Source organism: Saimiri boliviensis, chromosome 3 (assembly GCF_048565385.1).
Source record: "Saimiri boliviensis isolate mSaiBol1 chromosome 3, mSaiBol1.pri, whole genome shotgun sequence".
Taxonomy (NCBI): domain Eukaryota; kingdom Metazoa; phylum Chordata; class Mammalia; order Primates; family Cebidae; genus Saimiri; species Saimiri boliviensis.
The window spans coordinates 91,840,028-91,856,405 of NC_133451.1; the positions used below are offsets into that span (position 1 = coordinate 91,840,028).

At 37.3% G+C, this 16,378-nt stretch overlaps 1 protein-coding gene and 1 pseudogene across 1 annotated transcript in view; one reads left to right on the forward strand and one right to left on the reverse strand.

Moving 5' to 3' along the window:
* The first annotated feature begins 243 nt into the window (after positions 1-243).
* On the forward strand, positions 244-1,414 carry LOC101038026 (AT-rich interactive domain-containing protein 4A pseudogene; annotated as a pseudogene).
* A 400-nt stretch (positions 1,415-1,814) lies between these two features.
* ADH4 (alcohol dehydrogenase 4 (class II), pi polypeptide) overlaps positions 1,815-16,378 on the reverse strand; it is a 28,730-nt gene continuing 14,166 nt past the window's right edge. Inside the window, exons 6-9 of the mRNA XM_003929526.4 lie at positions 12,230-12,490; positions 6,278-6,413; positions 5,464-5,599; positions 1,815-3,063 (exon numbers count right to left, since the gene is read on the reverse strand). Of these exons, the coding sequence (XP_003929575.1) occupies positions 3,039-3,063; positions 5,464-5,599; positions 6,278-6,413; positions 12,230-12,490 (558 nt within the window). The 3' untranslated portion in view covers positions 1,815-3,038. The remainder of the gene's footprint in view (positions 3,064-5,463; positions 5,600-6,277; positions 6,414-12,229; positions 12,491-16,378) is intronic.

The window sequence follows — 16,378 nt, forward strand, 5'->3', positions numbered from 1 at the left end:
CACATACCCCAGAACTTAAAATAAAAGTTGAAGAAAAAAATTATCAAAGCTGAAAGGGCAGTTATGTTATAGAGATAGAAATTTGAGAATGTAGAGATACCTTTTTTTTTTATTTTTAAAATATTCGCTTGGTAAAAAGAGCTTTGTAGAAAGTTGCAGAGGGTGGCTATAAAATAGTAAATTCCTGAGGAAGAACTTGATCCTGAAGAGAGGGACAACTTCCTCCAGCAGCTTTTTAAGTTTATGGAAGACAAAGTTACTCCAATCAAGAAACCACCTGTTTTGGGCTGTAAAGATCTCAGTCTCTTCAAACTGTTCAGACTGGTTTATCATCACGGTGGATATGACAATATTGATAGTGGTGCTCTATGGAAGCAAATTTATATGGACCTTGGCATTCCTATTTTGAAGTCAGCTGCTTCCTACAAAGTAAAAAATGCTTATAGAAAGTATCTCTATGGTTTTGAGGAGTACTGCCATTCAGCAGATATTCAATTCAGAACGATTCATCACCGTGAACCAAAAGTAAAAGAGGAAAAAAAAGACTTAGAAGAATCAATGGAAGAGGCTCTCAAATTAGATCAAGAAATGCCTTTAACAGAAGTGAAAAGTGAACCTGAGGAAAATATTGATTCAGACAGTGAAAACAAAAGAGAAGAGGTATAATTAAAGTCTCCGAATGGACAAAGAAGAATTGCTTGAGATGTAAATTCTATTAAAAAGGAAATTGAAGAAGAGAAAACAGAAGACAAATTAAAAGATAATGATACAGAAAATAAGGATGTAGATGATGACTATGAAACTGCAGAGAAAAAAGAAAATGAGCTACTACTGGGGAGAAAAAACACACTAAAGCAAAAAGAGAAAAAAATTAAAAAACGGAAGGATTCTGACAAAGACGCAGATGAAGAGGAAGAGAAAAGCCAAGAGAGGGAAGAAACTGAAAGCAAATGTGACACTGAAGGAGAAGAAGATGAGGAAGACATGGAACGCTGCCTAACAGGAACCAAAGTGAAAGTAAAATATGGACGAGGGAAGACTCAGAATTATGAAGCCAGTATTAAAAGCACTGAACTTGATGATGGAGAAGTTTATATTTGGTACATTACTATGGATGGACTGTCAGGTATGATGAGTGGGTGAAGCCTGACAGAATAATCTGGCCTGTGGACAAAGGTGGACTAAAGAAAAAAGCTAAAAATAAAGAAGTTAGTGAAAAGGATGAAAAGAGGGATGAGGATAGACAGAAGTCAAAAGGGGGATGACCTCCTTTAAAATCAACCTTTCCTCAAACGTGCTGTATGGCTTATCTAAGACAGCAAACAGTGAAGGAAGATCAGGTGCCAGAAGTGCTCACAGCAATATACCAGACAGCTCACCTCTGTCAAATGGAATGGAAGGTGCTCGATTTTGAGGATCGCTGACTTTAAAAAAATCAATAATATAAATAATAAAACATCCATTGTGTGAAATATTCGTGGTAAAAAAACACATTCACTTAACTAGATTCTGATATCTCCTTACATATGATTGCAGTTAATGATAGAGTGGGGCTAAGTGAAAAGAAATTAACAGACGTTAAAAAGAAAATTATTTAGCAACTTATTTTTAAAAAGTAGCTTGTGGCTTATTGGAGCACAAATTATATAATAGTGTTTTATGTATATATATGTGTATATGTGTGTATATTTTAACATGTATATACAAACACAATCACAAAAATTACTATATGTATTTCTTATATGTAGTTTATATATGTACACATATATATGAAATATAGTGATTTTTTCAAGTAAAAATCTTATTGTAGAAAATCTTTTTTTCTTTATTTTTATTTTAAAAAATTTTTATTTTAATTTTTGTGGATATTAGTAGATGTATATATTTATGGGGTACATGAGATGTTTTGATATAGGTATGCAACATATAATAATCACATCATGTAAAATGGGGTGTCCATCCTCTCAAGCATTTATCCTTTGTATACAAACAATTCATTATACTCTTTTAATCATATTAAAATGTACAATTAAATTACTATTGACTATAGTCTCCCTGTTGTGCTATCAAATACTAGATCTTATTCATTCTTTTTTTAAGTTTCCAACTTTTATTAAGTTCCAGGATACATGTGCAGGATGTGCAGGTTTGTTACATAGATAAACATGTGCCATGGTGGTTTGCTGCACAGATCATCTCACCACTCACGTATTAAGCCCAGCGTCCATTAGCTCTTCTTCCTGATGCTCTCTTCCTGATGCTCTCTCCCCAACTCCCCAACCTCAGTAGGCCCCAGTGTGTGTTGTTCCCCTTCATGTGTCCATGTGTTCTCATCATTTAGCTCCCAGAAATTTTTTTTTTTTTTTGAGACGGAGTTTCACTCTTGTTACCCAGGCTGGAGTGCAATGGCACGGTTTCGGCTCACCACAACCTCCGCCTCCTGAGTTCAGGCAATTCTCCTGCCTAGCCTCCTGAGTAGCTGGGATTACAGGCACGTGCCACCATGCCCAGCTAATTTTTTTGTATTTTTAGTAGAGACGGGGTTCCACCATGTTGACCAGGATGGTCTCAATCTTTTGACCTCATGATCCACCTGCCTCAGCCTCCCAAAGTGCTGAGATTACAGGCGTGAGCCACCACGCTCAGCTCCCAGAAAATTTTTAACATAGACAAAAGTGGAGAGAAAAGTATAATGAAACTCCATGTATTAATTACCCAATCTAAAAAAATTATACACATATGGCCAATCTAGTTTTATTTATTATCTCTTCAATCCCCACTTTCACCTTCACAGAACTAATTTTAAACAATTTCTAAGATTATATGATTCTATTAATAAACACTAGTTATTATTTAACATAGGTAATATTAACATGTAATGAGTACAAAAGCTATAATATTTAAAGCTCTTTTTTTGCCATATAAAATGTAAATATTTGTTTAAACTCATGGCTTTCCTTGGTTCATCAAATCAGATAATTAATTAACCAGACAGGCTTGCATTCAATCAGACAGTATCCAAGTTGCTCCTGGCATCTTCAAAAGGTCAGGATTGTTCGGATGCTGTTAATAACAATAAACCATTAATAAATATAATTTTCATTATAAATTTAACCAAAGCTCACAAGTAAGTTTTGCTTTTTCATTTCAGGATCTGGTCTTCCTTTATAGACATCTAAGTATTAAACCTAATTTCTTTTATCCCATCATCCTCTTCCATTCATTGTGTTAATAATATTTTATACATGTGCTAGTAAACTGGGAGGAAATTGAGGACCCTCACTCATGTTAGACAGTGTCCTTTCTGCTCATTGGTGCTGTTGAGGAGAATTAGAATGTACCAAGGAGGGAATAAGGTTTTAGTTTTGGAATAGTGACTGTTCTTGGATTTCCTATAGCTGAGGGCAAAGTTGAGCATCGAAAGAGGGAGTGGGCATGAAAGCTGGTGTGTTGGGATGCTACTTTATGGGAACCCTGATGTTCTTATTCCTGGATAGCTCCAATATGTAGATGCAAAGAAGGGGATAAGCCTCAAGGACAGAGCAGTCCTTATCTCAGACATTACTGCTGAAGCTGTGGAACTCCTGCTATTAGCAGGGTGCTACGCATAAGTGTTTTCTTCACCCAGGACTGGAAACTACCTCTACCTGTGGAAGGAGAACCTCTGTATACTGTCCTCACTCTGGGGCGGGGTCACTGCACCTCAACAGGCCACTCAGTCATTGTATTTCATCCTCTTCCCTCCCTTCCCTTGCTTCTTTGCAGTTGGGTGGTGGGAGGGCCTGCCCTCTCTTGTGCTTCCTGTGCCCATATGGTGGACACAGCTGAGGAGGCCCAACCTCTGCCTTCCCCAGTGCCACCTTTCCATCTGTATGGGCAGCCAGGTGGTATTCTCAGTGGGCCAGAGAAGGAGCAGGAGGCCTCACTCTGGTGTCTACTCCTAGGCTAATTACCAGGGAAGCCTCCTTGGAGGATATGGGAGACTTGCCCATAAAGTAATGCAGCATTTTCCACCTGGCTGACACTTAGCATTCCTTATGGGTGTATTCCACAATTGAGAACTCTAGGAGAAAAGATTTCTGTTAGAAGATATAAGCACAAGGGTGTAAGGCCTCAAGCTGCAATCCAACTTTTAACTTCTAACTTGAGGAGTATTCTTTGTGGGGATATTGAGATTGTATAAAATATTGCAGGGCTTGTATACTAAGTTTACATGGTGTAGCTTAAAAAATAATGCTTAGGCCGGGCTCGGTGGCTCACGCCTGTAATCCCAGCACTTTGGGAGGCCGAGGTGGGTGGATCATGAGGTCAAGAGATCGAGACCATCCTTGCCATGATGAAACCCAGTCTCCACTAAAAATAAAAAAATTAGCCAGGTGTGGTGGCACACACTTGTAGTCCCAGCTACTTGGGAGGCTGATGTGGAAGAATCGCTTGAACCCAAGAGGCAGAGGTTGCAGTGAGCTGAGACTGTGCCACTGCACTCCAGCTTGGCGACAGAGCAAGACTCCGTCTCAAAAAAAAAAAAAATGCTTATATTTTCTTTTCTTTTTATTGAACTTCCTTTTGATATGTTTTGTCTAACACATTTGCAAATTGGGGAGTTAGTGTCAGTGGGGATATTTCCTCAGGTTTCTTCCCCAAGAAGTAGTCTGGGTCCTCATACCATGAAACTATCTTCTTCTACAACATTTATTCCCTGCTTCAATTTTTTTTTTTTTTTTTTTTTTTTTTTTTTTTTTTTTTTGAGATGGAGTTTTGTTCTTGCTGCTCAGGCCAGAGTGCAATGGTGCTATCTTGGCTCACCACAGTCTCCGCCTCCCAGGTTCTCCTCCCTCAGCCTCCTGAGTAGCTGGGATTACAGGAATGTACTACCATTTTGTATTTTTAGTAGAGATGGGGTTTCACCATGTTGGCTTGGTTGGTCTCGAACTTCTGACCTCAGGTGGTCCACCTGCCTTGGCCTCCCAAAGTGCTGGGATTACAGGCATGAGCCACCACGTCCAGCCCAAATCCCAGTCATTTTAATTTTACTTTAGCCTTTTCCTCCTCTCTTTTGTTGTGTCTTCTCTTTTCATTTCTTCTTTGTCCTGCATCTCCTCTATGTAAGATTGTTCTTAATGTTTTTGACCATACCAGAGGTATCTAACATTATACCGTACAGAAACGTCTCTTTCTAGGGAGCAGCCCCAACTGAGTCAGTGGTTTGTGTAAGGGAAATACGTATCAATTTATACCACGATTCTATATTGTAACAGTGTATAGATGTGCATTATTAAAATGGAAGTTCCCCTTCCCCCTCCATTCACTACCAAATGGCCACTATTTAATCTTTTAAACACATCTAGTACCTGGGATGTAGAAAATGTCAGAAAAAACAAGCTGGTTAGTTCTTAACGTCAAATAAAAATAGAATCATTGTAAACTTTTTTTAAACCATTCAATCATCTATTGGTAATGTACCTTTTTCCTTGGTTCATTAGGTCAAATGCCTCACTGAGTTTGTCAAAAGGCAGGGTGTGGGTCACCAATTCATCCAGATTGAATTTCTTATTTTTATAGTCGGTGACCAGCTTTGGGATAGAATCACTTTTCCAACCTGTAATGTGGACAAAATGCAAAATAAAGACATGGCACTTGACACAAAGTAGTTTAATCAGCATTTGCTGAACAAATGAAATTATTATGTCAGATTTGGGTTGCTTCAAATAGATTAAACTCCTTCCATCTTTAATTTTCTGTACTTATGTCTATTTTTAAAATTTTCATTATAAGAAAAATTCAAGATTATTTTCTGCTCCAGATAAGAAATTACCTCAGTTAGGTCAGTGTTTACGTTTTGTTTCTTTATGTTGGTTCATTCAAATGCAAGTTAAATTTCAATTTGCAAATTAGTTACCTTTTTATATAATTTCTTTACTTATAAGTAATTAATAGTTTTTCTGTAGTCTTTGGATATGCTCTAGGCCAGGCATCCCCAAACTTTTTACACAGGGGGCCAGTTCACTGTCCCTCAGACCGATGTAGGGATGCCACATACTGTGCTCCTCTCACTGACCACCAGTGAAAGAGGTGCCCCTTCCTGAAGTGCAGCGGGGGGGCCGGATAAATGGCCTCAGGGGGCCGCATTTGGCCTGCGGGCCATAGTTTGGGGACACCTGCTCTAGGCACTCGATGTTCGAATAAATTATTTTTATTTCCTTTCAATAATCTTCACTCTAAGAATTTCAGTACCACTGTGAAGAAAATGTAAAGCAATGAAGAAAGAAAAACTCACCACCAAAGAATGTTCCATTTATAGTACGGCCGATTATTAGCTCCTCTGGAAAAATAGTCAATCCTTTGCTGCCAGCAGCTACCCCAATGAAAGTACATGTTCCCCAGCCTGCAATTGTACAGTCCAGGGCTGCTTTCTGTATGATCAAACAAAAAAGACTATTTCAGTCAGTGGAAAACTAGAATATAAACTCCAGCGTGGGAATGTACAATGCTTCAGAAAAAAATTAATCCAACTCTCCATGTAAGATAATGGGATTCAAGCTAATGACATCATAGTATCATTGTAGATTCAGCCTTACACTGGGGTCTGTTGGGGGAAAATGGGGGAGGGGCGGGGGGTGGGGAGGTGGGAAGAGATAGCATGGGGAGAAATGACAGATACAGGTGAGGGGACGGAAGGCAGCAAAGCACACTGCCATGTGTGTACCTATGCAACAATCTTGCATGTTCATCACATGTACCCCAAAACCTAAAATGCAATTAAAAAAAAAAAGAAAAAAAAAAAAAAAGAAAGTCCAGTGTGCCATTACAGGTAGAATGTTCAGCACAGTCTCGGTGCAGGTGACTCATGTCTGTAATCCCAGAACTTTGGGAAGCCAAGGTGTGCAGATCACTTGAGGCCAGGAGTTCAAGACCAGCCTGGCCAACATGGTGAAACCCCATCTCTACTAAAAATATAAAAATTAGCTGGATGTGGTGGTGCCAGCCTGTAGTCTCAGCTACTTGATAAACTGAGGCTGGGGAATTGCCTGAATCCAGGAGGTGAAGGTTGCAGTGAGCTGAGATCATGCCACTGCACTCCAGCCTGGGTGACAGAGTGAGACTCTGTCTCCAAAAAAAAAAAAAAAAAATTAGTAAAATAAAAATAAAGATGTCTCCAAAATCAGCATACATTTGTGTGTAAGTGAATAAGTTTTGTATTTGCCTCTGCTAAATGTTTAAAGTGTCAGGGTTTGGCACAAAGTTGTGAGACTATAAACCCAGCCAGAAACATAGTAATCTATGTTTGTGTGACTTTTTTTTTTTTTTTTTGACAAGACTAATTTAAAATTGTTAGGTCAATAACAGCAGCTAAATCACCTAATTTATCAGAAAAATACCTATGTATTTAACCTTAAAGTTCTCACTTAGGTTTTCACCTGATGTTCAGATTTTAAAAATAGTTAACAAGGATCAGGCATGATGGCTTGCACCTGTAATCCCACCACTTTGGGAGGCCAAGGTGGGTAGATGACTTGAGGTCAGGAGTTCAAGACCAACCTGGCTAACATGGTGAAACCCCGTCTTTAATAAAAATACAAAAACGTAGCCAGGGACCATGGCGTATGCTTGTAGTTCTAGCTACTCAGGAGGCTGAGGCAGGAAAATCGTTTGAGCCCAAGAGGCCGAGGTTGCAGTGAGCCAAGATTGTGCCACTGTGCTCCAGTGGGCGGCAGAGGGAGACTTAGTCTCAAAAAAAAAAAAAAGTTAACAAAGAAATAACTTTAAATAACGACTAGTTCTGCATAATATCTCAGTTTTCAAAAGTTATCTAGACAACTGTTAAAACTTAAAAGGTATATGCAAATGAAATAAATGCTTATAAGTGGACATTTTGTGTAATATAAAATCTGAAAATTACTTTAAATTAAATAATAAATGCTGGATGTCTGAGTCATTTCCGATTACAAAAATTATGATATAGGAAAACATATTTCTAAAATTGTGAAATGATTTCATATATAAAATGCTTACATCTAACAGTTCAGGATTTCTTGCTTTCTAAGGTTCCATGAAAATTTAAGGTTACTAGGAATAAGAATGCTAATTCACATATAAATACATAATTGTATTCTCTCTTTTTTTTGAGGCAGTCTCACTCTGTTGTTCAGGCTAGAGTGCAGTGGGATGATCATGGCTCACTGCAGCCTCAACTGCCTGGGCTTAAGTGATTCTTCCACGTCACCCTCCCAAGTAGCTGGGACTACAGGCGTGTGCCATTGCACTTGCCTAATTTTTGTGCTTTTAGTAGAGGTGGGGTTTTGCCATGTTGCCCAGGCTGCTCTTGAACTCATGGGCTCAAACAGTCCGACCACCTCAGCTTCCCAAAGTGCTGGGATTACAGGCGTGAGCCACTGTGCCTGGCCTGTATTCTTATTAACAAATAATTTTATGTAATTTGTAGATTATTTTAAAGTTATTTATTCAAAAAAAATTTAAAAAACAGTTAGAGGAGAGAAATATAAGGAAAGTTAATCAATATAAAAATATATTTAATAAAAGTTACTAAAAAAGAATAATTTCATATAAAAAAGGATCTTATGGTAAAATCTTGCCCTAAAATAAAATGACTGATTATTTAAAAAAAATTAGAATAAGTCAAAAGCCCAAGCATGTCATAGTTGGTGTGTGTAAGTCATAATAAGGTGCATGAAGAAGAATTTCTTTAAAAAAATTTTGTATATGATTAAATTTGCTATAATTAAAAGAAGATTATTTAGAATAGTCTAAGATTATTTCCCTACATTAAAAGTCTCTTTACAGTATCCATTTGCTCTTAATAAAATTAAAAGAAATTTAACTTTTAATTTTATAATTTGTTTCTTTTGAAAACTTCTCACAATCATATGTCAGAAGTTCAACTTTTGCTATGTCTACCTGCTTTCAGCTTTGTTTCCCCTTGGACTGAGATAACTCTCTCCTTTAGCTTTTTTATTAGCTCTTGTAAGTTTTTTCCTCCAGTTCTTACTATTCTTATGGCCTGATACTAAAATGTTTTATCTTAAAGGTCTAGAAGTGAATATTTTCCTCTACAACTTGATTCTGTACTCTTGGCTTTTCTTCATATCTTTAAATTTTTCAGTGTAATCAGAAAATTTCTCATGCAGTTACTAAGAATTATGTATTCTCCTACTGTACACATAATTCTAAACACACCTTTCTCATGTCTGATTAAATTCTAGTACTTTTCCATCAGGTTTATTGAAATGGGCTTCCCATAAGGAAAAGCAGTCACACTGCAGGTGTTTCTTTCCCTTTCTGGTACTGACTTAAGAAACAAACAACATTTTACATTTTATCAAAATAATTCTGATGTTGCCTTTATTAGGGTTTTAATTGCTTATAAAAACTGAGATCTAACAGGGCTAAGGTTTTTACATCCATATATCCTTATGTATTGCGTTTAAAGTCTTTTGATGATCTATTTGGCTAAATAAGTATTGTTTTACAATGACCTATGGTTCCATTTTAATCAAATGTTTTTACGTCTTTAACATTTTAAACAAACACTTTCAAAATTAAATTCTAAATTAAGTCTCTGACTTATTGCTGGGGCTTGTCAAAACTATAAAAATTAATCACTGCAAGGTTATAAAATCTTCCTACAGCTTTAAGTCAGGTCATAAACTCCAGCATCACTACCTCCAGCTCCTTAAAAGGTCCTTAGCAGGTGTTAGTAAATAATCCTTGTGCTGGTAAGTTACAGGGTGTTGACCCTTGGTTTAGAGGGTTAGAGGTCATTGAAATCAAGTTGATACCCATGACTGAAATCTGCTCTGTAACCTAGGAACATAGCTTTTCCTAGTTGTAGAAACTTTTGGTGGGAGGGTAGGTAACTCATCTTTTGGCGATTAAATAAATCCTTCCCTTTCCATTTGGATTCTCTAATATAAATCTGTTCCATAATTGCAAATACCTTTCATGGTATAGTAAGTCAGTTTAATAATAGAATATGCTAACTTTTAAGTTAGTGGTTTTCAACTTGAGAAATTAATTTTAAAGATGTTGTCAGTGGGCGCCCAGCACACAAGTATATCCTGGGTATGGCCCATTTGTTGGTATTATAAAAACAGTGAAACAACAACCAACCCCTCAGGAAATTCTAGCATATAGCTAGTGTTGAGAATCTCTGTACAAGAAAAATAAGGTTAATAGGCCAAATTTTAGAGTTTGTAAAAAAAAAGAGTCATGGGAAGTGGAGTGATGGATGCGGCATGCTGCAGACTGCAGGTACCAATGTCAATTCAAAAGCAGGGCCTGAGGCCTTGAACACAGGTGAGCAGTGCCAGATATGGAGCCCTTAATGCATGCATTTTCGATAATATCTAATGTTCATTGTGTGCTTAGTACCTGCAAGATACTGTTTTAAGCAGTTTGCATATATTATAATGAGACCGTTCAGAGAAGAATGACTGAGGAACTGCAGCCTGTGGCTCTCACCATAGGTCTTCCTGGGTTTTATTCTTTTATGGGGAATACACTAGTCATGTAAGAACCAAGGGGGAAGAACCAGCACAAAACTTACTTCTGGGAAGTATAGAATTTTATGCTTTATATATTGCCTAGAAGGGCTTGGGAGCTAGGCTGAGTGAAGGTGCACGTAAAAGAAATAACATCACAAGTACTTAATGGCACTCACTAATGAAATAAGAAGAATCTATAGGCAGATAATTCAGTTGATGAATTCTTTGGTCATTTCATTAAAAACAAAAGCAAACAAACAAAAAACAAAACTCCCAAACTCTACTTAGTGTCTTTGAGTAAATACACATTAGGTAATTATTTGCTGATACTCTGAAGAATAAGGCTGAACACTCCAGCAAGGTGACTTTTCAGTATACTGCCTGTATGTTGTGGTTGGCTCTTTATTCCACTTTTTGGAGTGGAATAGACAGGCCAGCTTCATAGTGTGCAACCAGTGCAGTCACTGAGTGCTCTGTAGCCTGTCCTGAGTTGAGAATACAGCTGAATGATACAACATTGTAGTGTTCAGGGAAAAAAAAGATGATTTAAATTTTGTGGTGTGTTATTTTTTGAAATATAGAAAATTTCAAACGTATAATTTGGACCTAATTTTGCAGCCTATTTATTGAGCTGCGATGGACAGAGCTGGGTTGTTTGCAGGTTGCTAGCCTCTCCCTGTTCTACTTTAATATGGGAGCATATGTGTTGTAGCTGTTAAGAAGCACCAGTCACCTCTTTTATTTCTTCCTCTGAATCTGCCTTTTCTATTTTTTTTCTGTGGGGGTAGGGCTCACTTCTCATTAAGCACAATTATTTTAAAATGTTCATTTATAAGTTTTCTCTTTATTTTTTGCTGAATTTCACATAGAATAATAAACAAATATTAATAACATTGATATTAAGGACTAATAGAAATAGTTATACATTAATAAACATTACTTTAAATTGATTATTATATAATGTATGATAAGTATTAACAAATGTTGATTATCATCTATAAATGTGTTAATATTAAATATGTCAATACATGCAAATATTGTTTATTAATTTTAAATATATACTGTTATGTAAAATGTATATGACATTATTAACAAATATTAATATTAATAATGTATATAATGTATAAGATAGCTAAGCAAAACAGGTGTTTTTTCCTATTTATGCTAACTTTTGTTTAGAAAAAGTTTTATTTATTGCAATTGGTTAATTCATCCCTTTATATCTTTTGCTAAAGTATGCTGTCACTTAGTTAATGCACTTGGCATTTTATCTGATTTAAAAGTCAAAAGGAACATTTCTCTAGTTAATTAAAAATGAAGAAACCCCAAAAATTGTCTCCAAGAAACAGATATTGGAATTATCATGGAAAACAAAATTAGAAAATATTATCTCCAGACAAGTAATATTGAGCTTTTAAAAGGGATCTCAAAAGAAAAATCAACATTTATAAATAATGCTGGTATGTCTTCTTATCACAAGAGAAGACTGAACTCACCAAGATATTACTGGCATCTGGGAGTACACAGTCATGAGCAATGAAGGAAATGGAGTATAGCTGAGGGAGTGGGAAATGATTGGTGGCTTACAGTTTTCCTCCCCTGTCATCAATTTGAAAATATTAAGAAGGAATGATTATAGTTACCATAATAAACATAACCACTTTCCCCTATTATTTTATGGTCAAAGAATAAATTGAAAATATGATCCAAGAAAAAAATATGCATACCATGGTTTCAGATCCACCAGCACAGTCAAGGGCAAAATCCACACCTCCCTTGGTCAATTCAATGATAACCTCCTGGACGGGTTTATGTAGGTCTCTAGGATTGAGGCATTCAGTGGCTCCCAGGGCTTTAGCCTTTGCAAACTTCTCACTGTTGATGTCAACACCTATGATCCTGGAAGCTCCTGCCATTTTACAACCAATTACAGCAGAAAGACCCACGCCTCCTAGGCCAAAGACAGCACAAGTCGAGCCAGGGGTGACCTGCAAGCGGGAAAATTATAAAGTAACTTCTAAAGCAGCTGAACCCACTTTTTTTCTTTTAAGGGGCAGGAGGAAGTAAGAACATGAACATAAGAATTAAAGACTGCCTGCTATTAAACTCTATGATATAGCCAATGGAGGAAATCTGCCACTGTGAAAATGGATGCATTACTACCTAAATTTGGAGAATAACTTAATGTTCATTAAGACTATCCACTCATAAGAAACAAACCAAAGTAAAAATAATTTCCTTGTTTTACCTTTTCCCTTCAGTGTTATCAGAACAAAATTTGAAAACCCACACATTCTGAAGGGTTTATTGCTTTCCTTTTAAAATTGAATCACTAGTAATTTGACATATATATTTCTAATAAGACCTCATTTGGTTGTATTCATATTGCAGTGATTTACTTGATCATACCAAGTCACCAATTCATTTCAATGAAATGAAGTCCAATTTTTTTTTTTTTTTTGCATGGCATTGAAGGATTTTTATTGTCTGACCTCTGTTTAGCTCCCCGCTTCATCGCCATGATATTCCCAGTACAACTGCGAACAGATTGTTGCACTTTCTTCTCCTCATGCTGTAGTTGATGCTGTTCCCTCAGACTGATGTACTTTTCACCTAATTTTCTTTAATTAAAATATAACCTCTACTTCTAGGCCTGACTTCAAGGACATTTTATGAAACATTTTTGATTCTTCAGTCAGAAATCAATGCTTATCTTTTCACTTTTCCTGTATCATATAATTTATAACCTGCCTTGATTATGTGTATATGTATGTTTCTTTAAAAGACTGTAAATTTTATGAAGGCAGAGACTTTTTTTTTTTTTTTTTTTGAGATGGAGTCTCCTCTGTCAGCCAGGCCCAAATGCAGTGGTGCGATCTCGCCTCACTGCAACTTCCGCCTCCTGGGTTCAAGCAATTCTCTGCTTCAGCCTCCTGAGTAGCTGGGATTACAGGCATCCACCACCACGCCAGGCTATTTTTTGTATTTTTATTAGAGACGGGGTTTCACCATCTTGGCTGGGCTGGTCTTAAACTCCTGACCTCGCAATCTACCCACCTTGGCCTCCCAAACTGTTGGGATTACAGGCGTGAGTCACTGTGCCTGGCTGGCAGAGACTTTTTAAGTTCCACATTATTATCAAAGAGTCTTCTGTATGTTGAGTCTTTTATAAATATTTGTTTCATTGAATTAAATGGAAATAATAGATAAGATGATAAGAAAAGATGCTGTAACTAGAATATGCTGTTCTGCAGAGTAGTATAGAGATAGAAAAATACTATATACATGGTATTTTCTAATGAGGTTGCATACCCATGTTCAATGAAGCATTATTCACAATAGCCAAGATATGGAATCCATCCAAGGGTCCACAAATGATGAATAGATAAGAAAAATATGGTATATATTATATACACAATGCAGTACTAGTTAGGCTTTAAAAAAGAAGAAAATCCTGTCATGGTGAAAACATGGATGAACCTGGAGGACATTATGTCAGGTGAAATAAGCCAGGTACAGAAAGCCAGATACTGCATGATCTCAGTTATATGTGGAATCTAAAAAAGACAGACTCACAGAAGCAGAGACTAAGATGGTGGTTACCAGAGTCTGCAGGAAGAGGGATAAATGAGGAATGCGATGATGTTGGTTAAAGGATATAAAGTTTCAGTTAGACAGGAGGAATAATTTCCGGGATTCCATTGTACCCAATGGTGACTATAATAGCAATGTATATCAATCTGGAAATTGCTGAGAGAGTAGATTTTTAATGGTCTCACCACAAAAAGGTAAGTATATCAAGTGATGGATACATTATTAGCTTGATTTAATTATTCTACAATGTATACATATATCAAAACATCACATTGTACTTCATAAATATATAATTTTTTTCAACTAATAAGTAATTAAGAAAGAAAGCTGTAGCTGAATCTCTAGTGGTAATAGCTCTTAAAAGGACTGGAGTAGTAAAAGAGGATGGACCGCATGGAGACCCACAAAGGAAGACCTGAAGAGTGATTCTTCTTCCCCAAGTCTCCAGCGCTTTACAGCAGAAAACAGGCTTTGACAGACACATGCGCATCTGCTATCAACTTCACCCTGCTGCCAGTACCCTTCTTTGAAAGCCTCCAGATTGTAGTTTGGTTTCTAATACAATTTTTAAAATTTTAAATTAATGAGTAATTGTATGCATGAATACAGTTTTAAAGAGAGATAACATGCTGATAGCGAAGAGTAGCATTTTTGTCTATGTGCCAGATAAAATTCTGAATGAAGACTCATACTCTGGTATCTTGGCTACTAGATCAACCTGTTATTGTGGTGAGACTGACTTTGTTTCCTTGACACTTCACAACTCCAGGTTACCCAATAAAAAGGACTTCTCTGGATTACAAAGCTGAGGACAAGGCCTCACTAGGATGTTTTAAGGGTTTCACATGCACCTGGTTTTATTTATTCATTCATTGAAAAATTATCAAGCTCCTATTATGTGCCAGGCACAATTCCAGGCTCTGGAGCTATCACAGTGAACAACAGAGAGTTCTTCCCCTTAAGGAACAAATAGTATAACAGGACAAAAAAAAAAGGGAGATTTCTCTATAGTGTGATAAGAATGAAGACAGAGAGTGGTGGTGGCTCGCGCCTGTAATCCCAGCACTTTGGGAGGTTGAGGGGAGGGCTGCTTGAGCCTGGGAGTTCAAGACCTGGGCAACATAGAGAGACCCTGTCTCTATAAAAAATTTCAAAAATAGCCAGGCATGGTGGTGCATGCCTGTAATCTCAGCTATTTGGAGGGCTGAAGTGGGAAGTTTGCTTGAGCCCAGGCGTTCAAAGCTGCAGTGAGCCAGGATCATGCCAGTGCACTCCAGCATGGGGAACAGAGTGAGCCCCGTCTCAAAAAAGAAAAAAAAAATGTTTGGGAAAACTGAGGAACACTCAAAGCATGCCTGAGAGCCTGAAGCAGATCTCTGAGAGGAAGTGATAATCTAATTGGAGTCAGCCTGAAGGAGGTAGGGGAGTCTTCTCTGCACTGTTGCTGGAAGCCAAGTGTGGAAAGCCCGGAGACTACAGTGACGGAAGCATGGAGACTCAGTGGAGGCAAGGGAACAGTGCGCGGTGGAAAGGGAGAAGTAGGAAGTCACCATAGGCTACTGTGGAATTTGACTTCACCCTGAGGGGAAAATGAAAGAATGAAGGAAAAATGAAATCTTCAGACTTGTTGTTTGAAAGGCCACTCTGCCTCCATTTTGCAGTTTTGAGTCAGGAATAAAGATTAATGTCAGGGAGGTTCAAATAAGGAGGTTGTTTGAGATGTCCAGTTGTGAGATCCCTCTTTGATATCTCTCTAGTTCTAGCTTAGATGGTTTGTAAGAGTTTCTAAATTTTAACATAGGATTCTAAGGACACATCTGGTCAACATCAGGGCTGCTACCAGAGACCCTCCTTTGAAGCCACAAAGGGACAGGATGGGAAGCAGAAATGAATTACTACTGATTGATGGGGAGAAATCTATAGCATCAGGGAGAAGACGGTGGTTGTGTGAAGATGAAAATGAGTTTCTGTCATTTTTGTTGCCCTTTGACTGAGTCAGCTGTCCTAGGATGAGCATTCATCTTTAGGAGATGTATTTAAACAGGCTGTATTTAAATCAGGGATGATCTATAACCTAACATGTTAGTATAGCATAAGAACATACGCTGGGAGCCAATTATATGCAGGCTACTGGGCCATATGTTTTACTTATATAATATGATTCTATTATCCTCATAAGTATTTGTAGTAGATTATCCTAGAGGCATTAAATAACTAGCCTAAAATCACAGAGGTAATATATGACACAGCCAATGTTTGAAGATAACTAACTCTAGTTCATC